Source organism: Netta rufina (genome assembly GCF_964035555.1).
Source record: "Netta rufina genome assembly, chromosome: 4".
NCBI lineage: Eukaryota > Metazoa > Chordata > Aves > Anseriformes > Anatidae > Netta > Netta rufina.
This window is the reverse complement of record NC_140127.1, coordinates 405,633-431,556: the sequence shown is the minus strand read 5'-3', so window position 1 is coordinate 431,556 and position 25,924 is coordinate 405,633. Positions and strand designations below refer to the sequence as shown.

At 53.3% G+C, this 25,924-nt stretch overlaps 1 protein-coding gene across 6 annotated transcripts in view; it reads left to right on the top strand.

The window, feature by feature from the left end:
• Nucleotides 1-24,633, top strand: part of LOC311208698 (adenylate cyclase type 10-like) — a 29,870-nt gene extending 5,237 nt beyond the window's left edge. For 2 of the 6 annotated variants that reach the window (XM_084285591.1, XM_084285590.1), the window contains 24 exons: nucleotides 4,540-4,644; nucleotides 6,783-6,821; nucleotides 7,188-7,331; nucleotides 7,442-7,647; nucleotides 8,110-8,203; nucleotides 8,519-8,607; nucleotides 10,607-10,798; nucleotides 11,014-11,135; nucleotides 11,666-11,742; nucleotides 12,666-12,855; nucleotides 13,805-13,857; nucleotides 14,554-14,707; nucleotides 14,938-15,130; nucleotides 15,438-15,524; nucleotides 15,981-16,264; nucleotides 16,932-17,068; nucleotides 17,723-17,854; nucleotides 18,423-18,677; nucleotides 18,822-19,160; nucleotides 19,378-19,429; nucleotides 19,677-19,899; nucleotides 20,270-20,377; nucleotides 20,515-20,696; nucleotides 21,358-24,633. In XM_084285591.1, the coding sequence (XP_084141717.1) occupies nucleotides 4,626-4,644; nucleotides 6,783-6,821; nucleotides 7,188-7,331; nucleotides 7,442-7,647; nucleotides 8,110-8,203; nucleotides 8,519-8,607; nucleotides 10,607-10,798; nucleotides 11,014-11,135; nucleotides 11,666-11,742; nucleotides 12,666-12,855; nucleotides 13,805-13,857; nucleotides 14,554-14,707; nucleotides 14,938-15,130; nucleotides 15,438-15,524; nucleotides 15,981-16,264; nucleotides 16,932-17,068; nucleotides 17,723-17,854; nucleotides 18,423-18,677; nucleotides 18,822-19,160; nucleotides 19,378-19,429; nucleotides 19,677-19,899; nucleotides 20,270-20,377; nucleotides 20,515-20,696; nucleotides 21,358-21,538 (3,552 nt within the window). In that variant the 5' untranslated portion in view covers nucleotides 4,540-4,625 and the 3' untranslated portion in view covers nucleotides 21,539-24,633. Of the gene's footprint in view, nucleotides 1-2,250; nucleotides 2,372-4,539; nucleotides 4,645-6,782; nucleotides 6,822-7,187; nucleotides 7,332-7,441; nucleotides 7,648-8,109; nucleotides 8,204-8,518; nucleotides 8,608-10,606; nucleotides 10,799-11,013; nucleotides 11,136-11,665; nucleotides 11,743-12,665; nucleotides 12,856-13,804; nucleotides 13,858-14,553; nucleotides 14,708-14,937; nucleotides 15,131-15,437; nucleotides 15,525-15,980; nucleotides 16,265-16,931; nucleotides 17,069-17,722; nucleotides 17,855-18,422; nucleotides 18,678-18,821; nucleotides 19,161-19,377; nucleotides 19,430-19,676; nucleotides 19,900-20,269; nucleotides 20,378-20,514; nucleotides 20,697-21,357 lie in introns of all 6 variants that reach the window. The other 4 variants (XM_084285594.1, XM_084285593.1, XM_084285589.1 and 1 more) reach the window with 3 other exon arrangements.
• Nucleotides 24,634-25,924: the final 1,291 nt, after the last annotated feature.

The following is a 25,924-nucleotide window of genomic DNA, read 5'->3' as shown; positions in this document are numbered from 1 at the left end:
CTTAGAAGAGGAATGCTTAGGAGGGGTTGCTGGCTAATTTGTTTTTGGGAAATCATGGGGTACGGTTCCTTTTTTTGGGGTTACATTTTAATCTCTAGATATATCAAGCCATTTGTGTCACTGTCCAGAGGATTCACAAAGAGCTTCAGCACGCATTGCAAGGGGCTCGACTGCATAAGCGCAGTAGTACGAAGAGACTGAGCAGGGTCACCTTTTTCATCTGTAAAGGATAAGTCTGTAATTACCCCTGCTGGGACTGCTGTGCATTCATGGCTTTTTGGCATTTGTGGACTCGAGGGTGTGTTTTTTTTTTCTGGCTCTGGTCTCTGTGTTTGAGTCCTCTGCAAGAAGCTGTACTGTTTGCGTGTCCATCGTGGGCACGACCTTCTCTCTTTGTTTCTTGTAGCCCAGGGCATGGGCACGGAAACTTGAACGAAGCACAAGGGTGAGTGGACAGCAGTGTGGGCCCTGAGTTGGTCAGTGGACTGTGTTAGTCTGCTTTGCCTGTTGGGCAAACTACCTTGCGACAGCAGAGTACGTCTCCTGCCACGTTTCTGAGGCGCGCCAGACGTCAGCAGTTCTAGTTCCTGAAATGCTGGAGATGCATCTCTTTGGGGTGTTAGGTGGGCGAAGCGGTGATACTGGGCTGGGGAACACGGGTCTGGGGCGTCTTGGCTCTTGCAGTAGGGGATGAACGAAGAGGAGTGGGTATAGACCGTTTTATGGATTGTCACGTTTGTCTGTTCTTTCTCCTTGATCTAAGCCCCGCGGGCTTGGCTTGGCACAGTGAATGGAAGCGCTGGGTGTGGGTTGGGAAGGTGAGTGGAGAAAAGTTGGAAAACGGGCATTGTTTTTGGTTTGGTAGTCTATTGGTCCACCTCTGGGTGACTCCTCTTTTCCAGGGATGAAGAAGGTACTGGGAACATCCTAGCTGGTCTCTGTGGTCCACATTGAGGATGGATTCTGAGCCCTGAGAATTAAGTTCAGGGGCAAATCTTGTGTGTTGGCAGGGGGAGGCAGGGAGTTGTCTAGGGGGTGTCTATCTGATTTCAGTAGCAGAGCAGGTCAGTTGACTACTGTTTTGTTTCTGAGGAGGGTGCTTCCCTGGAAGAAGTTTGGCTGGCGTGCTGGTGCCTGATGGCACTTTATTTCTGCAGGTGAAGAGGAGCCTTAGGCTTGAAGCAGTGTCCTGGCTAGCCTTTGTGTTCCTTGATGAGGATGGAACCTGCCTCCCAGCATTCCCAAGCTAAGCTGGGGGGGGCAAGTGCTATGTTTGAGTCGGGGTTGTGAATGGACCCATAGGGCAAGGGTCTGTGCTTGTAAGTCATTGCAGCGGATGGGGCCTTTCAGGATTGATCAGGTCAGGCAGAGATGATGTGTGGGGAGTTCTGTCACGTACAGCGTGAACACGTGCCAGGCAGGGCAGTCCCAGCTTGTTGTCTGTGCTGTGCTGTTGCTCTTGGTGCTCGGCAGGCCCTGGGGAAGCCATCCTGAGGGTATTGAACACTTGACCTCATCGGAATAATGCTGATGTTCAACCGGGAGCTGAGCACCTCTTGTCTTGCAGTCGGAGCTTAAAGGGATCACTTCTTCCGTGCGTGTAACTTTTATTTTGTATCGAATGTTTCCTGATATGATCATTATGTGTTACGCGCTCCTCAGGTTTTGATATCCTCATCGCCTTCTTCCACTGGACAGATTAGATGGGCAACTTGGTAGCCACACTAAAGGTCCTAAATGCTTGTTTCGTCATCAATTCTGTGATTCTGTGATCATAGGGCTGATCCAAGCACTTCTTGTCTTGCAGTCACAGCTTAAAGAGCAGATGCGTTTTGGGTCTTGTGCATATTTGGTTTCAGATTGTGTCTGTTTCCATTGTCGCTGTTGTGGAAGTCATCTGGGCTTCACCAGGAGCTCAGGCTTGGGAATTCATTTCTGAAGCGTTATTCTTAAGGGGTTTGCACTGCCCATCCTTCCGGTCTCTTGTCTTAAAGGCAAGCATTCTATGCGTCCATCATCCCAGTTCTGGCGGTCACTTTCAGTCGCAGGTCATGGCATTTGAGTCTGTCCCTGGGGTGGCCACAGATCATCTGTTCTGACTCGCTGTCACTGTAGGGCTTCCCTCTGGGAGTTGTCATTCTGCCTGGTGTCATTCTGTTACGCTCCTAGATTTTTCTTTCTATGTAAAGAAAGGTTTGAGCTAATTCCAGCTGAAAAGAGTTTTTTGTTTGTTTGTTTTTATCTGAATAGAGTAAAACGATCTATTGATGCTTCCTTAGCTGGGCGTAGTGCCCAAGAAGGGGGAGAGAATGAATGGCCTCCTGAAAGAATCATACAGCATTATGGACCAGCTACCTGGAACCTGAATGAGGTAGTATGGGGGCCCGAGAACCTATTTGTAATTTGAATTGAATAATTATGTTGCAAGCTGTCCTTGGAATTGTAACTATATATAGTTACAATATATATAATCATAAACCATAAAATAGCTGAACTGGGAGCTGCAGGGTTGATGTGGGAATGTTGAGGTGAAACTCTGTGGTTTGTAGCACGCAGGAGGTCAAACGAATGTATTGAATGATCTTTGCTGGTCTAAAAGCACACCAATCCCAGCCATGTAAATCCCAGCTGAAGGTATAATAACATGGTAGAGTAGCATGGCTCTGCTCTGAGATGAGACATAATTTGTGGAAGCAGAGCAGAAAAGATGCTTGTGAGTAGATGAATTACTGATCGTTTTGACTCTAGGAATGGATGACTTCAAGGAGGGAGCTCCTTCAGATATCAAGACATTGCTCTCCGAAGTAAGACAAAGGTTTTGTCTGAGAAAAAGGGAACAAAAAGTTAACCATTCATGTGTTTGGGTTTCTGTGTGGTTTGTTGTTGTGTTTTTTTTTTTTTTTATGCACATTTAAAATGAAGTGACTGTTTTTGTGCTGGTTACATGCGGTGTCTTTTATATCCATCTAAATTACATTTACTCTGGGAAAATGTTAGGCAATAATGGAATAATGAAAGTTAAACTTGATTTTGTTGTTACACCAGACTGAAGCATGATTTGAATCAAGTAATTGGAATTACAGTAGGCTAAATTTGCTGAAAAACGAGTTTGGAAAGTTGAAATGCATTTATTTCCTATTAAACCTTAATTAAAACATTTGGTTGTTTTCAGTTAAAAACTACTGGATTCATAAATGCAATACCCAAATTAGAACATTTATGAAGTTCAATATTTAAACCATACCATTTTCAAAATACAGAATTGTTAATTTTATTGAACAAGTTTTCCAGTTTTCAAGCAGTGACCTTGCAAACAGTTCAGGTAATCGGTGACCCTTAAAAGCACAAGCCAGTGTTTTCAAAACAAAACAAATCTCCTACTTAAATATCTCTTTTCTAGTGATCTTCTAAGAGGTTAATTACTAACCACCGTTTGCTGCTTATGTTACCATCCTCATCCTCCATCCTTCACTCCTTATCTCTTCTTCTCTTAAACTTCACGTTGCCACTGTTGTTTTCAACCTTTCCTCTTGGATGGATGGAACAACATGAAACAACTTTTCTAGCCAGAATAGAATAATTTCTGAATTTTATTTATGTGTTAGCATTCTTCATTCTGGTTGTGTCAGTGGTCCGCTGACTTATCTGACCAGCAGCCTGCATTCCCTGCCACCAGCCCCTAACCACCCCCCCAGAACAGAAGAACTGAGCAACCATTCTGGAAGGTTCTGGTGGTGAATGTTGTCATGAATATATGAATGTTCTTTACCCTCTTCCAGTCTTAATCCTATTTGTACTTTTTTTCTTTTTTTTTTAATAACCTCATTGGAAGAAGTAGCTCTATACATTTGTACGGGGTCACAGCGGCTGCTGCTCAGCCGGCATTGATCTATGGAGGATGGCACTGTTAGCCCACCGTGTTGCTGGAGGGCAGCCACTAAGCGATGACCTATGAACCAGGTCATCACCTACCAACCAGGTGATTGTGATGACCCATGGTGGCAGAGACCAAACAGTCCTTCAAGAAGGCCCCAGGCTCACTGCACCGTCCGGTGCTGAGGGGTCTTCATCTCCTCCCTCCCAGCTGGGCATGGTTGTCTTCTGCTGAGGTACCCCGGTACCACAGGGCACTGACCATAGCATCTGCCTGGGAGGGGAAGTACCCGTACTCTGAGATGGAGAACAGGAGCGTGCTCCTCCCCGATCTTCTTTCTGAGGACTTCACCTGGGACAGCCAGATCCCCAGGCTTATCGTGGGAGTGCTGTTCTTAGCGGATTTTTCAGGTGGGTTGGGCACGGTAGAGCCCCCCCGGAAACGAGCCATTGGGACACACCAGGCCCTCGGGGGCCCTGGCCCGTAGATGGCACAGCTATCTTGTCGCTCTTGAGGACTCCTGCTGTGATGGCTAAAGAGAGCACGGATTGGCTTCTCTTGCGATGCAGCGACTGACAGGCGCTTAGGCTTGGCAGCATGGGACTGGCTGCCAGGCCCTGTGGCCCACGTAGACATGTCCTGATTTCTGCCTGTTCTTCCTGCAGGTTTCACTTCTTTGTCAGAGAAGTGTGTCCAGCAGAGCGGCACAGACAGAGGTGCTGACGAGCTGGCACAAACACTCAATGACTACATGAGCGACGTTTTGGAGGGTAAGAGCCATGCTGCCAGGCTGTTGTATATGGGGCCCTGAGGTTGCTTGCGGAGGGCAGAGGCAGCCTTGCTGCACCAGCTGCTCCTGCCTCCTTGGAAGGGCTGTGGAGCTCACTGTGGCCTGGGGGGACAGTGGGAGCCGTGGGGCTCCCGTGGCAAGGGAGGAGCGCAGCAGGTCTCTTCTGCTGCCCACTGTGATGAGGGAGGCCCCAGCGGACTGCAGGCTGGCAGACGTGCCTCCAGGCAACAGGAAGGGCTGGAAGGACTTTGCAGGGAATTACAGGCCCGTCAGCCTGATGTCAGTATCAGGGCAGGTTACGGAGCAGGTGATCCTGAGTGCTGTGACATGGCACATGCCTCCAATGGAGGGATCAGAAGCAGCTGGCGTGGGATTTTGAAGGCTAGGTGCCTCCTGACTACCCTGATCTCCTACGACAAGGTGACCCACTTGGTAGAGGAGGGAGAGGCTCTGGTCATTGTCTGCCTGGCTTTTTATAAAGCGTTTGACACTGCTGCCCACAGTATTCTCCCAGAGAGACTGGCTGCTCAGGGCTTGGGCAGACATACTGTTTGCTGGGTAAAGAAGTGGCTGGACGGCTGGGCTCAAGGAGTCCTAGCAAGCGGAGTTCAATCCAGTTGGTGTCTGGACACCAGTGGCCTTCTCCAGGGCACTCTACCAGGGCCTTTTTTGTTTAACATTTTCATCAGTGACCAGGAGGGAGGAGGGGATTGAATGCACCCTCCATCAGTAAGTTTGCAGACAATTCCAAGTTAGGCGGGACGGTTGACTGGCTTGAGGGTGGGAAGGCTTTGCTGAGGTAGGCTGGGCCAAGTCCAGTCACATGCCACTGAACCAGGCTAAGTGGTGGGTCCTGCGCTTGGCACACAGCAACCTAATGCAGCCACATAGGCCTGGGGGAAGGGTGGCTGGAAATGTGCCCAGTAGAAAAGGATGTGGGGTTGCTGCTTGGCGGCCAGCTGAACATGTGCAAGCAGCGTGCCCAGGTCTCTAGAAAGGCCAATGGCATTCTGGCCTGCATGAGAACTAGTGTGGCCAGCAGGGCTAGGGAAGTGATAGCTCTTGGACACGGCAGTGGTGAGCCCACACCTCGAATATTGCATTCAGTTCGGGGCCCCTGACCACAAGAAGGATGTCTGAGTTGCTTGCGTGTGTACAGAGAAGATCATCAAAGCTGCTGAAGGGTCTAGAAAATAAGAGTTACGAGGAGCAGCTGAGGGCATTGTGGTTGTTTAGTCTGGAGAAGAGGAGGCTGAGGGGAGACCTCATTGCGCTTCCCACCTCCCTGCAAGGAGGCTGCAGCGCAGAGGCAGTCGGTCTCTTTTCTCAGGTGACAAGAGAGAGGCCATGAGGAAAGGCTCTCGATTTGGGGCAGGCTGTGCTTGGGTTGGGTACTGGGAAGAATTTCTTCAAGGAGGTTGTGGTTGAGCACTGGAGCAGCCTGCCCAGTTAAGCGATGGAGTCCCAGTCCCTGCAGCTATTTAAGAGATGTGTGGACATGGCACTAAGGTAGATGGTTTAGTGATGGGGACTCAGTAGGCTAGGTGGATGGTCGGACTTGATGATCTTGAAGGCCTTTTCCAGCCTAGATCATTCTCTGATCGTATGAGCAAGGGGACACCTGCTTTCTCAGCATCTGTCTCTGTGCTTGCAGAGAGACCGTTGCAGTTCCACGATGGAACACCGCTTTGGTGCCATTAGGACCGCAGGCAGGCTGGGGGCATCCAGTGAGTGCCAGCGTGCCAGTGACCTAGGGAGGCTCGCACTGACATCTGTGTGTGGCCCTCCTGAGCCCCTTATCCTGGGGGACGTCTCTGACCGTGAGCATGTGGTGGCCACCACTTTGGCAGCATTTGCAAGTGTCCCCGCTCAGAGATCTTCACCAGGCGTCTGGACGTGGCCCCGGGCAGGTGGCTCTGAGTGGCTCGGCTTGAGTGGAGACGGGGTGCGGGACTGGAGCAGATACTCTCCAGAGGTGCCTTCCAGCTTGCACCGTACTGTGCTTGTGTGGCCTCCCAACTCGCTGTACAGGGGCCAGGGCTGTGGCTACAGGTGGCTTGCCCCACGGATTCCAGAAGAAGGTGCCCCATAACTCTGCCTTCCCTTCTTTCTCCACAGTTGTGCTGGATTTCGGAGGAGACATCCTGAAGTTTGGAGGTATGTCCTTAGGAGGAGGCTGCTTCCATGTCCTGCTGCTGTGCAGTGTTTCCCGCGGGAGCCGCTTGCTCTGTGCTCTGGCCTGATGGAGCAGCTCTCTGGCCACGCAGCAATCCCTCCGGTGGTGTCCCTGGGCTGCTGCAGCTGCGGAGGAGTGCTGGGCAGAGGGTCCCCCCGCCACCCACCCTCTTGCCCTGCTGCCCTGGCTGGTGCTGTGGCTGGTCTGGCAGAGGGGAGGGGTCCCTGTGGCCAGGGTGCTGTCCTTCAGGAGGATGCCCTCCCACAAGCCCGTCCTCCTCTGCACGCCGGCTGGCCACTTGCTGCTGTCCCTCAGGAGAGCCTTCCCCTTCCCCTCACTTTCCCCAGGGGATGCTGTGCTGGTGCTGTGGAGAGCATCAGAAGCTCAGCTGCCTCAGACCATCAGCCTGGTGCTGCAGTGTTGCCAACAAATCCAGAAGAAGCATGGCAGTCGTGACACACACGTGGGTCAGAAGCTCCACCTGAAGATAGGTATGGGCGCTGCAGGGTCAGCTGTGCCACGTGCACAGCCCTGGCAATCTCCAGTGCTGCTGACTGCTTCTGCTCCCCGGTGTCAATGCTGCTTCTTGCTCTCTCCCCAGGGATCTCCGCAGGGCAAATGACCGTACTGGCTGCTGGAGACGGGTACCATCAGCAGTACTTCATCTGCAGCCAGGCCCTGGAGGAAGTTATGAACGCCCAAAACCTTGCAGTTAAAAGTGAAGTGATTGTCTCGCCCACCTGCTGGAAGCTGTGTGAGCAGGAAAAGATCCAGACCAGGCTTCTTGGTGGCAAACGGGTTCTGAAGGTAGGTGGACAGGTTGGCCTCTAGAGCCTCTCTGAAGACCTGCACCTGAGAGGGAAGGAGGCAGATGCCAGAAGGCTGAGGCGCTGGACGTGGAGAGAGTTGTAGCTGTAAGGGTTGGTAGAGAGCTGAAGCAGTTGCCCTTCCACCTCAGGGGTAGCTCTGGGTAGTGCTTGCTTGGTGTGACTGGCCAAGGGAAGCACAGGAAGGGTGTGGGCCCCACCAGCAATGTCCCCTGTGGGTCGCGCAGCTGTCCTGGAGAGCTGGGGCATGCTTGGGTGATGCCTGCGTGGCTCTGGTCCTTCTGAAGAGGCACTTCTGTCCCAGCTGAAAATCCAGAGAGGTGGGCTTGCTGCACCAAGAGGTTCTGCCCTTCTCTGGAAAGTGAGAGTGGAGGGGCGGGCTGTGTCTCCCGGGGCTCCTTGGGGAGGCCAGTGGCAGTACTTTTGTTCTGCGTGTCTGCAGGTTCAGAGGATGGAGCACATGTCTGGATCAGAACGCCAAGATGCTGCAGGCCAGCTTGAGCAACACGCGAAGATGCAGCGTTTGGAAAGGATAGGTGAGTCCCTGCTTCACCGTGTTCTGAGACTGGCTGGAAAAATGGGGCCTGCCTGCTTCAGAGTTCCAGGGAGGAGCTCCCCCTGCCCTCTTCCACCTTTCAGTCAGCATTCGTGCCTTTGTCCCTCCTGTGCTTCAGCTGAGGCTGTCGCTGCCATCCCCTCCTTCCAGGGGATGGCTCTGGCCAAGCAGCTGCAGAGGGGAGCAGGAGGAAACGCCAAAGAATCTTTGCTCTGCTTTGCCCAGTGCCAGCCCCGTCTTTCAACCCCCTTGTAGTCCCGTCCTGCCAGTGAAGGCCTGTGTTTGCTTCCCTTAGGGCACCTAAGGCCAGCTTTTCTCGTGTCCAATGGTCCTAAAGTGGCAGCAGAGATGCAGAAGTACATACCAGCAGCTCCTCTCAGGAAGGTAAGGCCACTGCTGCTGGAGGCTGCATTTTGGGAGGGCAGAAGAAGGTGTGCATTGCATGGGTGGAGCTCTCGTGAAAACAGACAAATGGTAGAAAAAGCACCCTGGGGCGGGAACCCAGGGGACCTGATGCCAGGCTTACTGGCGCTGCACGTGCCAGGCAACTGCCCATTTTGTGCTGCTCCTCAAAGAGGCACGGGTGGCAGGAGGTGGACTTGCCTCTGTCTTTTCCATGACTCTTGCTCTGGACGTGCTGTGGGCACGAGGCGAGGACAAGGGGGCGAGTCTGCTCAAGTCCCTGGGACGTGCCAGAGGGTCGCCCCTCGCATCCGTACTTGCCACAAGATGCAGTGTTGCTGGAACATTCCCCTCTGTTGTTTGTGCTATGACTCTGCTATGACCTGCCTGCCGCAGGCTGGCCTGCGATTGGCACCGAGCAGGGGACTTACCCTTCCTCCAGTAGTACCTGGTATTGCCAACATGCCTGCTCTCCCTCGGTACGTGGCACGGGCCCAGAGGAACCGCCGGGAGAACAGGCTGGCAAATCACAGAATCACAGAATCACAGAATTTTCTAGGTTGGAAGAGACCTCAAGGTCATCGAGTCCAACCTCCAACCTAACGCTAACAGCCCTCCACTAAACCATATCCCTAAGCTCTACATCTAAACGTCTTTTGAAGACTTCCAGGGATGGTGACTCCACCACTTCCCTGGGCAGCCTGTTCCAGTGCCTCACAACCCTTTCAGTGAAGAAGTTCTTCCTAACATCTAACCTAAAACTCCCCTGGCGCAACTTAAGCCCATTCCCCCTCGTCCTGTCACCAGGCACGTGGGAGAACAGGCCAACCCCCACCTCGCTACAGCCTCCCTTGAGGTACCTAAAAAGAGCGATAAGGTCACCCCTGAGCCTCCTCTTCTCCAGGCTGAACAAGCCCAGCTCCCTCAGCCGCTCCTCGTAGGACTTGTTCTCCAGGCCCCTCACCAGCTTCGTCACCCTTCTCTGCACCCGCTCAAGCACCTCGATGTCCTTCTTGTAGCGAGGGGCCCAAAACTGAACACAGTACTCGAGGTGCGGCCTCACCAGAGCTGAGTACAGGGGGACGATCACCTCCCTAGCCCTGCTGGTCACGCTGTTCCTGATACAAGCCAGGATGCCGTTGGCCTTCTTGGCCACCTGAGCACACTGCTGGCTCATATTCAGCCGACTATCCACCATCACTCCCAGGTCCTTCTCTGCCTGGCAGCTTTCCAACCATTCCTCTCCCAGCCTGTAGCTCTGCTTGGGGTTATTGCACCCCAGGTGGAGGACCCAGCACTTGGCCTTGTTAAACTTCATGCAGTTGACCTCAGCCCATCGGTGCAGCCTATCCAGATCCTCCTGCAGAGCTTTCCTACCCTCGAGCAGATCGACACACGCACCTAACTTGGTGTCATCTGCAAACTTACTGAGGGTGCACTCGATGCCCTCGTCCAGATCATCGATGAAGATATTAAAGAGGACCGGCCCCAGCACCGAGCCCTGGGGGACGCCACTAGTGACTGGCCTCCAACTGGACTTGGCTCCATTCACCACGACTCTTTGGGCCCGGCTATTCAGCCAGTTTCTAACCCAACGAAGCGTGCGCCAGTCCAAGCCAAGAGCAGCCAGTTTCTTGAGGAGAATGCTGTGGGAGACGGTGTCAAAAGCCTTGCTGAAGTCAAGGTAGACCACATCCACAGCCTTTCCCTCATCCACCCAGCGCGTCACTCTGTCATAGAAGGAGATCAGGTTCGTCAGGCATGACCTGCCTTTCATAAAGCCATGCTGACTGGGCCTGATCGCCTGCTTCCCCTGCAAGTGCTGCGTGATGACTCTCAGGAGGATCTGCTCCATGAGCTTTCCTGGCACTGAGATCAAACTGACAGACCTGTAGTTTCCCGGGTCTGCCCTCCGGCCCTTCTTGTAGATGGGCGTCACGTTTGCTAGCCGCCAGAAAGCTGTCGTGCTCTTCACTTCCAGCTGGACGTGGATATGCCGCTGCACCTGTGGTCTGAGCTACGGCCAGTCACCAGCCTCTTTATCCAGCTGCAGTTTTCTGCAGAGGCCAGGTTACTGGATCTTCAGAGGGGCCTCCGTGATGCCAACAGGATGATTTCAACAATCATCAGTCCTCACGGGGGTGAAATCAACAAAAGCCTTCTGTTTGATAAGGTGAGCGTGGGGGAGCAATCCCACCCCCAGAGGGTGGCCTGTGTCTGTTTAGTGGAGAGGGACTGAGGAGCAGCTCTGCCTTGCTGGTGGGATCAGTCCTCTGTGGCTTTGTGTTGACCTGCAGCTCTACTGGTCTCCCTGGCGACTGCAATGGAATGGCATTAGCTGCTGGCCATAGGCACTGTAACCAGATGTGTTGCATCTGTCCTCTGCAGGGCTGTACATTCCTCTGTGTGTTCGGAATGTCTGGAGCAAAGCTGCGTGACGAGAGCACCCATGCCTTGGACAGCGCTCTTCAGATCTTCAGCACGTGCTCCAGATCATTGAGGAAACTTGAGTGAGTGTGTGGCGGTGTTGCAGGGCATGCGTGCTGCCTGGGACAGCGCAAGGGGGCTGACCAGCAAGAGACGTGGCCTCCTGGCTTGGCCTCCTTTGTCCCTGGCAGGATTGAGGCAGCACCCTGAGAGGCAGCAGGTGGCCCCTGGGCTTAGCTCACGGCAGCCAGGCGCAGTCCCTCCAAGCACAGCCTGCCAGGAACAGGGCTCTGGCCTAATCTCAAAGTCGCTGGCATTGTAGGTGCTCTGTGGGTAGCACCTGCTTTCCTCCACTAGTGAGAGGGGCTGTGGCCTGCTGCAGGTCACAGCCATCGGGCCTCAGGGGAAGGGTCCAAGCCGTCTTGCGTGCACCCTCCCCACGTCCCTTGTGTGTGGTGCCCCAAGCTCTCCAAGTCCCCGAGGCACACACCGGCTGTGGGACAGCAGGTGTCCCTGGTTGGTGCCAAGGGGAGACGTGGGAAGTGGCAGAGCGGGGCGAGCAGGACTGCGCCTGGGGCACCACTGAATTTGCACTTCTCTCCCTGTGTGCCAGGGCAATGTCTATTGGGGTCACCAGCGGGACGATGTTCTACGGCCTCTGTGGCCATCCGGAGAGGGCTGAACATACAGGTACCGCACCTTAGTCTGAAGAGTGGGAGGCTGGCGTGGGTGTGCTTAAGCACACCTGTCACACACACATCAGTCATGAAGAGATGGGAAGGCTGGGGCAAGCACATATGCTACAGCCTGCCGAGAGCGGCCCAGATGTCACAGGTCTCGACCTGAGGTGGGAGAATGGGCTCAGAGACTTGCGGTTCCCGCTGGGTCAGCTTGCCCTGCTGCGGGGTTGACCTGTGCCTGAGGGTGTAGTCCCAAAGCTGGGGAAAACAAGGAAACCTTGAAGAATATAGAGAGTCCTGTAGCTTGTGTAGTATTTCTATAGCTTGTATAGTCTTTTAGGTGAGAGAATAAGGGAACAGAGAGACAGGTAGCCTTGAGCTAGCAGCAGCAAGGGAGATAAGGGACAAAAGGTGAAAACAAGGAGGAGAACAACAGCTCCAGACTAATCTGTAGTAACCTTTTGCTCATTAAGGGTCATAAACGTATTAAAAATCGTACCCATCAAAATGCTAACGTATGCTAATGTGGGATTTGATGTGTCCCCACTTCCCCAGCCCCCACTCTTTCTCTGTAATGTGCAAACTCAGGAGACATAAGTTAGGTGAGCTGTAATAGCCAATCAGAAGTACCCAAAGAGATAGCTTTCACAAGTTTGCTGTGTACAAGTAACGGTGATTCAGGTCAGAGGTGTGCTGGCTTTGCGGAAGATCGCCAAGCACCTGACTCTGCAGAGTTATATAATAAAATATTTAATTATATAATATATATATATTTATATAATGAATTAATTAAAAGATCTTTGCTGTGTGTGCTCATTGGTGCAGTGCACTAGGCATGCACCTATGGACAACAAGGGGAAGTAGCCCTTGGCCTTAAAGGGTGGGGCAAGGCTGCTTTCCTAACCATGTCAATGTGTTCTCTCTCCACGGCAGTGATTGGCCATAAGGTGAATTTGGGTGCCCGCTTGATGGTGCACTACCCCAGGCTGGTGTCCTGTGATGAAGACACCTACAAGGCCTCTCGCCTGCCCAGTTACCTCTTCAAGGAGTTGCCGAAGACAAAGTTGAAAGGTGTTACAGATCCCGGCGCTATCTATCAATATGTGGGGATCACCGACAAGTGGTGAGTGTCTTCTGAGCCATCTGGATGGGGCCACAAGGGGAAGCCAAGGGTGCAACCTTGACCGGTAAAGAGGAGCTGTGCAGCAAGAGACCAGCCTGGCCTCCCACAGACATCCCTTCCCTGTGGCCAAGAAGATCCAAAGGCCTGGCATGGGTCTGCTTTGTGCCTTTCTGCCCTTGTGTCTCCTGCTGCTAAGAGAGCTGCGAGTGACGCCAGTGGGGTGCAGAAGGTTGTCCTGGCTTTGGAGACGCACGCTAGCCATGCAGGCTTTGTCCAAGCGGCTTTCCGCTGGGCTCCCTCCCTGCCCTGTGTTTGCTCCACTATGTGCAAGGCTAAGGCAGAGGTCGTTCTGATGCAAGGAGGAATTTTTTCCCAGCTCCTTCTGCGCAGGAAGCTTTGGGTCAGTCATGTCGCCTTGGGGAAAGGTGGGCCACTGGGCCACTCTTCCTCCTGTCTGCCTGCTCAGTTCTCAGCTGTCCCTCCGGGCCAGGGTTGGAGGACCTTTTGGATGTTAACGTTGCTGTCTCTTGAAAACTATCAAAAGACTTGAGCCAAAGGTGCCAGGTGCTTGGTGTCCTGAGCCACTAAGTGACACAGGTCCTCCTTTCCAAGAGGCTTCTTTTGCTTGTCCAGGGTGGCAGAGCAGTCTACTAGCCAACAGCACACCCTGGCTTCTTTGCCGCATCTGGGCTTTCTTTGGTTTTGGCCTCTGGCGAGGGACTCCCAACACCTTCTGCTGTCCCGCCATGGCTGCTGGCCTTCTTCGTGCTTGAAGCTGTCCTGGCATGTCCACTCGAACGTTGGCCGGGGAGCATGCTCCGGACAGCATGCTGCTGGAAAGAAAAGCAGTTACCTGCGGCGGGTCTCCTCCCCTAACACAGCAGGCTCTATATTCCCTGGCTTCTGAACAACTAAGTGAAACTCATGTTTTGTCTTCTCCCGCTTCTAGCATCTTTGACATGGGTCTTACCAAGAAGAGGTCGGACTATGGCCCCTTGCTGCGTAGGTAGAGAAGTCCTCGCTCTTCAGAACCCCAGCTGCTTCCCTTTGCCCAAAGCAGTGCACCTTGCTGGAGGTTAACCCCGGTAGGCAGCTGAGCCCCACACAGCCGCTCGCTCCCTTCCTCCCTCCTCTAGCCTGCTGGCTGGTGGGGCAGCATGAGAAACTGCAGAGGCCTTGACACTGTGCCAGCACTGCTCGGCAAGAGTTCAGTGTGTTCTCGGCGTTCCTTTGGTGGCAAGTCCACCACATCACAGCACACTCCAAGCTCCTGTGAAGACAAGGAGCTGTATCGCAGCCAAAACCACAACAGGCCCGAAGACGCCACCTTAGCTACAGGGTGCTGGCAAGAGCTCTGGGGCTCAGGGTGCAGTGAGATGTTTGGCATGCCTTTTGGGCGCAGCTGCCTGCAGTGCCTCAAAGTGTGCCCTCCAGTCTTGGGCTGGATCAGTGTGGGGAGCTGCGTCCAGCTGGCTGAATCTCATTGCCTGTGGGAGGAGAAGCGGAGGGGAAAGAGCTCCTAGGAGCTGCGCCGTGTGGCCAGCAGGCAGGCGGCTCTGAGATGAGGGGCTTGGAAGGAGGCCTGGGTGTAGGCAGGCTTGCTGACGTGGTGGAGGGAAGCCGCCGTGCCAGCAAAAGGGAATGCTGCCCTGCTTTTCAGCATGCTGCAACAGCTTGTTTCCTGGTTGGTCTTCACAGGTCGGGAGGTGGAGATTGACCTCTTTGAACGCAGCTTGAAGGCCTATGAGACTTTGGGACAGCCGCGCATCCTGGCGTACGCAGGCATTCTGGGCTCTGGAAAGAGCCACTTACTTACTGAGCTGGCCTTTCTGGGCCAGGCCACTGGGCACAGGTAAGTGGGTTTTTTGAGACCCTTCCCATGCCCGTCCCCTGACGTTCGTGGAAGACTGCGATGCCTCTGCCCTGTGCCTGGCCCTCCGCCCACACCCCCGGGACTGTGTACCCTGCGTTCCTTTGCAGTAAGAACCAGGCAGCGTGAGTCTCTAACTCTCCTGTCTTGGCAGGCGTGGGCTACTGGGGGCCTTTTCTGCAGCTCAACTGCCTTTTGCTTTTGCACCGCAGGGTTGTCACCATGGAACTGACCAAGGCCAACATGAGGCAGCCCTTCTCTGCCGTCTGTATGCTGGTGGCCAGGGCCCTGGGACTGCAGGCGGGTGAAACGTGCAAGGACCGGCAGCGCACCCTGCAGGCCAAGCTCCAAGGGGCGATAGAAGAGAGCAGTTACTGCCTCCTCAACAACATTTTCCTCGTCAAGGTGAGAGCGAGAGGGAGGCCTCCTGAGGTAGTCTGGTGGTTGTTTGGGTGTTCTGCTGTGCTGGGAGTTGCAGTGCTCATAGCACCCCGTTCTGATTCCTGGGTCCAGGGAGGCTCCTTGTCTGTGGTGACTTCATGTCCTGTGCATGTGCCAGGTGTCTTGGTCAGCGCCCTGGAAAGGCCAGTGAAGAGAGGCTTGCGCTGACCTCATGCAAAAGCAGAGGCGCTTTGCTCTGCCGTCTAGCTTGGTGGATAGGCATGCCTGGTCCCAGGATGATGTTTCTTTCTGACTCTGCTTTCCTGTCCAGTTTGCCATCTCAGACGAGGTTTGCAAGATGCATGACCTTCAAAGGAAAAGGGAGTTGCAGAAGACTTGTAGGAAAGTGCTACAGAAGGTGAGCGTTCCTCCTTCTACCTGGGTCAGAGAAAGAAAACAACCCTGCCCGCTGCAGGCTCCACATCAGAACAGCCTGAGTGGGCAGCAGGACGATGTGCCAGGGTCACCGCCCTTCAGGGCCCAGGAGCCCCTCCTCCCAGAAGCCCCTCTCATGCCCTCCCCATATGCCTCGTCGTAGCTCGCCTCCTGTTAAGTTGGAGGGTATGTGCCCTGGAGGAGGATTGACGCCTTCTGCATTCCTTTGCCCAAGCTCCCTTCTTCAGAAGGGCAAGTGATGTTCCAGGAGGCCTTAAAGTCTCGCAGAAATGAAAAGCCAGTAAGCTTCTGAAGAGGGAAGCGGCTGGGGAGAGACTTCTGAGTATTCTCCGTCTCCAGAGAGAGAGACTGCATCTCCTCCCCTAGAGGATGCTTGAGAATCCGCCAGACTCCACACAGATCCATCTGCTTTTTTCAGATCCTTGGAGGAGAATTTGGCATATTTGTCATCGACAACGCCCACTTCATTGACCCTGCCTCCTGGACTGTCATGTGGCCCGTGCTCCAAAGCGTCACGCTCTTTATGGTGATGAGCTTAGCTCCTGGCCACGAGAGAACGGAGAGCTTTTTCAAAGCTGCAGCAGACAGCACAACGTCCCAGAGAATCAGCTGTCTTCATCTGGAAGAGCTGAAACCTGCAGCTGTGGTGCAGAAAGTCTGCCAGGACCTTGGAGTGGTCAGCATCCCCAGGGATCTAGCAAGGTATGTTGCAGGCCACGGAGCTCTTCCGGAGGGGTTGGACCTATGCTGCCACGGAAGGAAGTCGCCCCGCAGGAAAGGAAGCACGGGGCCTTCTGGCAGCATCCTTGACTCCAGCAAGGACCTGGGTTTCTCCTTAAGACTCACCACAGCAGGTGTGAGCTAAAAATAGGTAGCTCCCAGGACGCAGCACGTGGGCAGTGACAGCCCTTTGCTGTTGCAGAGGAGGGAGGGCAAGGCAGGGAGGAAAAGGGAGAGAAGAGGAGAGAGGAGAGCAGAGGGAGATGGGTACCCAAGCCTCAGCGTGGCTGAGGTGTGAAAAAGGCTTTGACCAATGTAGCCAGGCTGCAGTAGGGATTCCCAGGAGCAGGGGTCCAGCCAGCTGCCAGAGCAGATCTGGGCTCCTGAGGACAGGGAAGATCAGGCTTGCTGTGTTGTGCTTTGGACATTGCCCACGACCATTTCCCCATGGACTCCAGCAAACAGTGTAGGGTCAGGGGTCCCAAACGCCCAAGCCAGTGGGAGGACCGCCCCCTTCTGAAGTGAGCCGTAGCTGTGACAAAGAGGCTGGTTACCCTGTGAGGCCTGAGTGACTCGCCACCTGCCCATCAGAACTGTGTTGCACCATACTTCCCTGGTGTTGGTCACTGCTGGGTCTGCTCCTGCCCAGGTTCCTGATCCAAAGAAGCTCTGGCATCCCATATTACTGTGAGGAACTGCTGCGCTGCCTGCGTCGCAACAACATGCTCTTGTTCAGCACTGGGAGGCAGGACAAAATAGTAGAGGACAACTGGGAGGGCTTGATCGGTAAGCACTCTTGTTGCGGACTGGCTAGATGCTGTTGCACGTCACCCCCCACCCACACACACACACACACACGACCGTGTCCTGTGGCTTTCCAGTGAGTCTGGGCAGAGTCCGATCTGGCAGCAGGACAGAACTTAATCTGGCTGAGGTGTGGGCTCCTGCACACCTTGCTGTCACCTTGGCAAGCCACCAGCTCCCTCGAGAAGAAAGCCCTTCTGCAGGAGAGGGTCAGACCTGGGAAAGTGTAATCCAAAACCAGAAATGCCCGCAAAGGCGCTGGGAACTGAGGAGCTTGGCAGTAACGCAAGAGCAGTAATTGCAAGAGCAATGCCAAGCAGAGTGCTGTTGCCCTGGGGACAGCCTGCATGGGCTTTGCCTTTTGGATTATCACTGGCAATTTCCCTGGCTGTGGGAGGGAGCGCTGTCAAAGGTAGCAACCGCTGCGTTCTGTTGCGGGATATTCGTTCAGTACAGCTGGGCAGCTGGTCCAAAGGCAGAAAAAGAGTTGCAAGGGCAATGCAGACAAAACCATTGCAGTGGAAACCGGTTTGCCCTGCTCACTGACCGCATTCGGTGCGGGCCATGAAGCGCACCCAACCGTGACAGGTTGGACTTGCCCCACCCTGTTCATGCTCTCTCTCTCTCTCTTCCCAGCTTCTGCAGTCGAGGCTTCACCCATTGTCTCAGCCACCTCAAGCTCCAGTGCTGGGAATAACAGTGGCAGGGTCTGCACCGTCAGAGCAGATGTCAGCCTGGAGACCACCGTGCTGCCGGCTGCCTTGAAAGGTGAGGGGCTGAGTTCGCGGCTGTGCTGGGGTCCTTTCCTGGGGTGCATGTGAGAGAGGGGCTGGGCATCAGCATGCTGCAGAAGCACCCTCTCAGCCTGGGGGGCCCTGCCAGGAAGGCGACTCTGGTCTGAGCAGACAGAGCTCTGTGCTTAAGGACACAGATGTCCCCCTCCGGGCTGTGGGCCGGCTGTGAGGCCCACAGCAGTTGTGGGGAGCTCCAAGTCCAGCTCTGAGGTGCTGAAAGCGCTCTCTGCTCTCTGTGTGCGCTGCTGGGCATCAGCCTAGTTCAGCTCCGGTAGGTCGCATCACGGGTCGCATGTACCCGCAGGATCGTGCCCTCCCCATCCGTGGTGGAGGAGCTCTTATCCCTGGGCCTTGTGGCCTGTGGTTGCAAGAGGAGTGGAGCCATCTTGAAGACATTCCCCTGGGCTCCAATTGCCCACCAGGTGCCATCCTGAGGAAGAGAGGCCAAAGTCTACCCTGTGTCCTGTGGTGGAACTGTCCAGCCTCTCCAAGCTCAGGCTCCGGGACACAAAAGAGAGAGACGATTTGCTTCTTCTTGACAGATATTGCACTGGCTGAGCTGGACCAGATCACGCTGCAGAAGCAGATGGTTTTGAAGTTTGCAGCCATCATAGGGCCAGTGTTTACCACCCAGCTGCTGGCTCACATCCTTCCCAGTTGCACCAGGCAGCAGATGAATTATTTGTTGGACATGCTGGTGAGCGACAACATCCTTAAGTGGCTGAAGGACACAGGGGTGCCCAGAGACATCCAAGATGCTCGAGAGGGGCCGGCCACCTCTCAGCAGGCAGGGAGCGGTAAGTGGTGGCAGTAACGTAGACCCAGGAGCGCTGTAGCTGAAGGAGGCCTTCCCCCACCAGCTTTGTGCAGAGGGAAATTCCCAGCGGCTGTTGGGAATGTCTCTACCACTCTGGCTGAGGCCACCATCCGTTGCCTTGCAGGGGCGGAGAGGCCGTCTACAAGCAAGGAGACCACGGAGCAGCAGGCTGGCGTTCTGGCCTTCTGTGCCCCGCTGCTGCAGGAGGCAGCCTACGAGCTGTGGCCCAAGAGACAGAGGGCCAGCACGCAGCGCAAGTGTGCTGCCTTCCTGGAGAAGCACGCGCACAAATGCCGGAGCTGCCACGGAGGGGACTTTGTGGCCTTCCACCGCTTCGCCGTCCCCAGTCCCCAGGATGGGGAAAACTGCCAGGGCTCTGCTGACGAGGATGACTGGCACAGCTGGGAGGCCTTGGTGCTCGCTGGAGAACACCTGAAGAAGGACAGGACTCACATCCCTGAAGGTAGGCTGTGTGCCGTGCAGCGGAGCCCCCTCCCTCTGGAAGTCCAGGCCCATGCAGGCTGGGGCCCACCGGGTCCCCAACACCAGGGATAAGCCAGGGGACAAGGACGATCACCGCAGCTCTTGTGCCCTGGGTCTGCTCGACAGGACCCTTGCAAGCCTGCAGCTCTTAGCCCGGGCTACGTGGGGAGTCCCTTGACACGCTCTCTTCTTCCCAGGTAGTGCAAATGCCCTGCAGCCGCAGCAGGCTTTCTCGGAGGAGGAGTTCAGGTGAGGAGACAAGGTTCTGATGATTGTGGAAACGAGCGAGCTCCAGAGGAGACAGATGGAGCTCTGCCATTTGGCTGCTGGCTGGGACTCCAGCTTTGGGAGGAGGAGGCTGGCTGTGGGGTGGGAGCTGGGATGAGACAGCAGGAAATAGGGGTTTGTTGCTACCCGTAGGGAGAGCAGGGTCATCTCAGGTGATGCTCATCTGCTCTTTGCTCTCTTCTTTTCCTGGCAACCTGCCTCTGACCAGAGCGTCAGAGCGGTTTCCACCAGAGGGCAAATGGACAAGTGCGCAGCCCAGCAGGACCAAAGAGAAGGACGGTGGCGAGTGTTCCTGCAAATGCGAAGCCGTCATTGAATCAGTGCTTATGCCTTTGGCTCGCCACTATGTGGCAACAGGCAATGCTTCCCGAGCCTTCTACTACCTGCTGGAGTGTGCGGCTGCCTACCTGCACGTCTCCAACAGCTACATGGTGAGTGACCCTGCTTGCCAGCACGCATTGCACCTGGAGTCCACTGCAACAGGACACACCCGCTGAGGGGCCTCCCAAAAGAAACAGTGGGGGCAGAGCCGGACTGTTTCCTGCGCTTTGCCTCTCCCACAGCAAGAGACGCGGGGCACTGAAGCAGGCCCGTCAGCACAAGCTGCAGTACCTGGGAGGCAGTCTGAAGGCTCCCTTGGTGCCTGAGCTCTGAGCCCACGGGGCACTGTGCTAGGGCAGGGATCACATGGGGAGATGCGGGCCCTCCTAAGGCAGGTGCCACAGGAGGCAAGAGGGAAGGGTGGAGCTAGCTGGGGGCTCTGCACCGATGCTCACCTGCTGCCTGTGTGCTTGCTCAAAGGCCCTTATGAAGCTCAACGAAGCGGAGGTCCTGAGGAACTCCATGGGGAAGACAGCAACTGTGTTAGACTGCTTTGAGGAGGCGACCTTCTTCAGCCTCAAAGCGGAGGTAAAGCGGCAGGGTGACGCCCTTCTTGCAGGGGGTGTCCCTGCTATGGCCAGCCCCTTATACATTTCTGCAGCCTCTGCAGGAGGAGAGGCTTGGGAAAGCGGTCCATGTCTACATGGCTTCCTCTTCCTGTGCAGGTCTGCTGTAATCTAGGACGCGTGGGGCTGGCCAAGAAAACGACCAGGCAGGCGCTGAGCCTTCTGAAAAAGCGATTCCCTCAGACACGCGCTGGAGCCTTTGTCAAGTCTCTGTGGGAAAGGTTTCAGGGTGCTCTTTGTGCCACAAACAGAAGAACACCCTCTCTTCCGCTAGAGGCTCGGTAAGCAGCAGAAGGGAGAGCGTGGGAAAGGAAGAGTATTCTGGTGCCAGGCATTCAGGCCCAGGCCTGCCTGGACTTCAGGCCACGCCTAAGCTGTGCCATAGCTCATTAGCAGGACCGAGGCATTAAGGCACGACATGTGGGTCAAACAGGGGCCAGTGCAGCCTCACGCTGCCCCCCTGTGCAGTCCCTGGGCCTTTGCGTAGAAAGCAGCTTGTGCCGAGGGATGCACCTGCTGGCACGTTTCGGATGAGGCTGGGGTGGCTGGGAACAGAGAAGAGATGTGAACAGGGAGGACGGGCTTAACAGGGGAAGGAAGGCAGTGACCTCAAGGGATGGGATGGGGTTGGGTTAAGGTTGAGGGGGAAGGGCGTGATGAGGAGAAGGCTCAGAGTTGCGATAGTCCTTCTCCTGCTGGTGCCTGGCATCACTTCCCCCCCCCCCCCCATGCTGTAGTGCCAGCACACCCTCTGTAGCGGTTGGCTGCCCCTGGCAGCACTTCTTCATTTGCCCACTTCCGTGCCGGCAGCCCTTCCAGCACCAGCTCCCTTCCTCTGAGGAGGTGTACGTGTCTCAGCTGCCACCCCACTTTCCCCTGCCCAGTCTGGTTTGGTGCTCTACAGCCGCGCCTCTGGGCTCAGCAGTTTCTCTTGTGTGTCAGGAGGAAGAAGCTAGCCTGGATGCTTCAGCAGACCCGCTGCCTCTCCTTACTGGGGCACCTCTACAGCCTGGAGGGCACATCAGCAGGACGGAGGTTCTCCCGCCTGGCAGCTCGCATGAAAGCCAACGTGGACAGGAGAATGGACTCCTCTCAGGAAGAAGACTCCCACCCCGACAACTGACTTTCCATCCCTGCTTTTCTCAGTGTGTCTTAGTAAAACATCTGTTCTCTTATGGTGGTGGTTGTCAGGCCTTGCCAGGGAAGGTTCAGGTTGGAAATAAGAAGCAAGTTCTTCTCAGAAAAGGAGAGCTTGCTCCCCCAGCAAGAGACGCGGGGCACTGAAGCAGGCCCGTCAGCACAAGCTGCCTTACCAGGGAGGCGGTCTGAAGGCTCCCTCGGAACCTGTGTGGGCACCTGGAGAGAGACAGCATGGGCAGTTTGGGACGGTGGAAGCTGCCATAGTGCAGAGCGAGCAGAGGAGGGGAGGGCCACGGTGGGGGGGCGTTCCAGAGTCCCCGCAGGGTCAGGTGGGCTGCTCCGTCCCGAGGCATGCTGGGAGCTGTAGTTCTGCGGTGCCAGGCGGCCACATGGGCTCCGGGGTGCTGGCCCAGGTCCTTGCTGCGCTTGATCGTTGGGCTGCTCCTCGTTGTGAAACATGGGATTAGAAATTAGAGAGCGATGGATTAAGAATGAATATGTAGGCAACACTCCTTGCTTCATATGTGCTACTGAGATGGGGAAGATGCTAAAACTTCTCCGAATTAATATTTACAGAATCGCAGAATTTCTAGGTTGGAAGAGACCTCAAGATCATCGAGTCCAACCTCTGAGCTAACAGTAACAGTCCTCCGCTAAATCATATCCCCAAGCTCTAAGCTAGATTCCCTTTTTGAGTGGGTTTGTGAAAATTCTGCCAAAGAAGGTCAAGGACTATCAAGAGGTTTCTGTTGTGAGCACTATTTTATGGGAGCCTAGGTGGGGTGGGTATTGGAAGAGGGTGTTGACTAGGGCACTGCCTAGGGTTAGGATTAAGGTTTTGAGAGAGAAAGGTCAAACTCTCTCTAGGACTACGGTTGTGAAAGGGCTGCCAAAGGAAGTTGAGGGCTACCAAATGCTTCAGATGTGAACACTTTTTCATGGGAGCTCTTGCTAGGACGAATGTTTGACCTGGGAGCTGTCTTAGCCCTGTCCTTATGTTTGGAAAGAAAGGAAGCACAGACTCCCCTTGTGACTGAAGTTGTGAGAGTGCTGCCAAAGCAAGTGGAGGGCTACCAAAAGATTCTGTTGCGAGCAATTTTTCTTGGGAGCACTAGGTGCAATGTTTCTTGGATCTAGGCAATGTCTAGGGCTAGGGTTAGGGTTTAGAGAGAGACAGAGAAAGTCCAGACTCCCATTGTGAGCAATTTCATTAAAAGGCTGCCAAAGGAAATCAAGGGCTACTAAATAAATTGCTTCCACTGCAAGCAGCATTTCATGGAAGTGCTGTGTGTGGTGTGTGTTGGACCTGGGCACTGTCTAGAGTTAGGCTTAGGGTTTGGAGAGAGAGAAAACACAGACTCCCATTGTTAGTGTGACTGTGAAGGGACTTTCAAAGGATGTGCCTTTGGGGTTGGGGACACAGCAGCACACATCTTGTGGTTGTGAGCTGAGTGCAGACCAGAGCCAGTCCCACTATGATATGCCAGCAGGGCTCTTGGAGCCTTGGGGCACGTGGGGCCCTGCTGTATGGGCAGCACTTTGGAATCAGTCAAAGTCCACAAATTGTTTTGTTTCACAGAAAGTTCAGAGTTAGGGTTAGGATTTGGAGACAGAGAGAGTACAGACTTCCGTTGTGAGTGAGTGTGTGAAAAGGCTGCTGTGAGAAACTAAGTTGTGTTTTTGCAGTAGAGAACTAGTTTTCTGTATTCAAAGGTAGTTGTGGAGTCATAACAAGGAGAAATGCAAAGTAGGTAAGTGGACAGTAGAAGGCCCCTCACTGTTCCAGAACAAGGTAGAAGCTTGAGAAAAATAGGATGAGCAGTGTGAGAATAGTAAAACAAAGATCACAAATTCTCAAAACATAAGAAAGGAGAAATTAAAGGGTTGGAAAAAAAAAAAAAAAAAAAAGAAAGAAAGGAAAATTGTACATATATGCTATAGAGGAGTGTTGAGTAGATTGTGAACCTGTAGTACTCAGTCAATGAGGAAACAGGGGAGGTGATCAGGCGTCGGGTAATAGGGAATAAAAGGTTATGATTTGTTTACTAAAATGCACTCTTAATTGACAGGACTTCCGCCATTCCAATCACAAATAAAATAGCTTTGCAGAAGATCCTGTCTGAAGAAAATTAATTGAGATTTTTCTCACACTGCCAAAGGAAGTAGAGATATACCATGAGATATAAAATGGCTTCTGTTGTAAATAACTTTTTGTGGGAGACCTAGGTGGAGTGGGAGTAGGATCTGTGTCACATTGAAAGGTGCCTATCAAAGTCAAACACTTGCCTGTTTAAGAGCCCTGCCAACAACTTTCACTGAGACAGTTTCACAAAGTTGAAAACTTCTAATAAGGTGACAGATGGGACTGGACTAGATGATCTTAGAGGTGTTTTCCAACCTGGATGATTCTATGATTCTATTTTCTATATGAGATTTGGAATTGCTTTTGATAAACACCCTTTCTGCAATAGCGCTCATATCTGATAACAGTGCTAGCAAAATGCTATCTCAGGTATTCCTCTCCAAAAGATGAAGGTGCAGAGCTTACCAACAAGGCATCCCTGTCTTGGTGGAGACGAAGGAGCCCAGCCTTTCACCTACCTCTTCCAGCTTTCCAATCTCTTCTTTCTCCCCCCAGCTCTTTTATGACATTCCTCTCACTTTATCAACTAATGCTAACACCAACGCTTTTTCCTAACACTAAAACCATTTCCTTTATATCCTTACATTATCTGTTCCCTTCCCTGGAGTGATGTCTAGCATGATTTGTGTGGAGAGTCAAATAGTAAAGATATGTATGTTTAGCATGTATTTCATTAAGATTCATTTTACAAATAATCAAATGAAAGGTTTCACTCCAGGCACCATGGCCTTCAAGATTCTCTTCTGCTGCCAGATAAGGACCATCCTCATATGGCAAGACACCGTCCCTCAGTAGCCTCTCATACCAAGCCTACAGACCTCCATCCACAACATCTGTATAAGAGAGAAGTGGAAGCAGGCTGCTCAACTCCCACCTTGCCCAAGGCCAGTGCTTATCAGAGACACTAGCAAGTCTGACTATTCTCTGCATCTACCTCCCGCGATTCCTCTCTCCCACTCCTTTACCCAAACCATTCACCTGCCCCAAGGATAATTCTCCCACACTGAGGACTGGGCATCACCTGTAATACCCAAACGGGAAATACTTAAAACTGCCACACCAGTCCCTCAAATAAATAACCTCTGTTTCAACATGATGGTCATCACTTAACTTGCTCAGGTAGGCTCTGGTGCTGACATTCCACTTCATGCCCTGCTTTGCATCTTCACAGAATCACACAGAATCACAGAATTTCTAGGTTGGAAGAGACCTCAAGATCATCGAGTCCAACCTCTGACCTAACACTAACAGTTCCCACTAAACCATATCCCTAAGCTCTACATCTAAACGTCTTTTCAAGACTTCCAGGGGTGGTGACTCCACCACTTCCCTGGGCAGCCTGTTCCAATGTCTAGCAACCCTTTCAGTAAAGAAGTTCTTCCTAAGATCCAACCTAAAACTCCCCTGGTTCAACTTTAGCCCATTCCCCCTCGTCCTGTCACCAGGCACGTGGGAGAACAGACCAACCCCCACCTTGCTACAGCCTCCTTTGAGGTACCTGTAGAGAGCTTCCAAACAAGCAAAAACTATTTCCATGTAGTCACCAACTGTAGTGCCTTCTCTCCAACACTATACATTAGATCACCTTTACAGAGAACTCCACTGCATCCATTACCCTGTAGCACATGCCTCATCCCTCCACATCTGCAAAAACAATATAAAAAATCACCTGGATGCTGATCAATAGCTCAACTATTCTAGAGCTATTCTTGAATGAATAGCTCACTGGAAAAAGAGATGCAAACCTCCCTGGGCTGAAAAGTTATCCATATACCACTCATGAGTTTCAGCCTCATCAAAATTATGACTTTCTCAGGCTTTCTCAAAAACAAAACAAAACAACAACAAAACCAAGCCAAGCCAAACCAAACCAAACCAACCAATAAACCATCCAACCAAAACCAAAAGCCAAAATATAAAATTAATCAGATAACTAGATTTATAAACATTTATAAAATTTATAATCCTTTGGGTCTGGTACTAGCTTGGTATACTGCTAATTACATCATTAGCTATATCCTATTTCATAGACCTCTGTTCCTTCTCCCCTGTGTCATAGTTTAACCTGGCCAGCAGCTAAATACCACGCAGCCGTTTGCTCACCCTCCCCCCTCCCTCTCTGGGACGGGGGAGAGAAATGGAAAGTGAAGCCCGTGAGTTGAGATAAAGACAGTTTAATAAGACAGGAAAATAATAATAACAAAATAATAATAACAATAATAATAA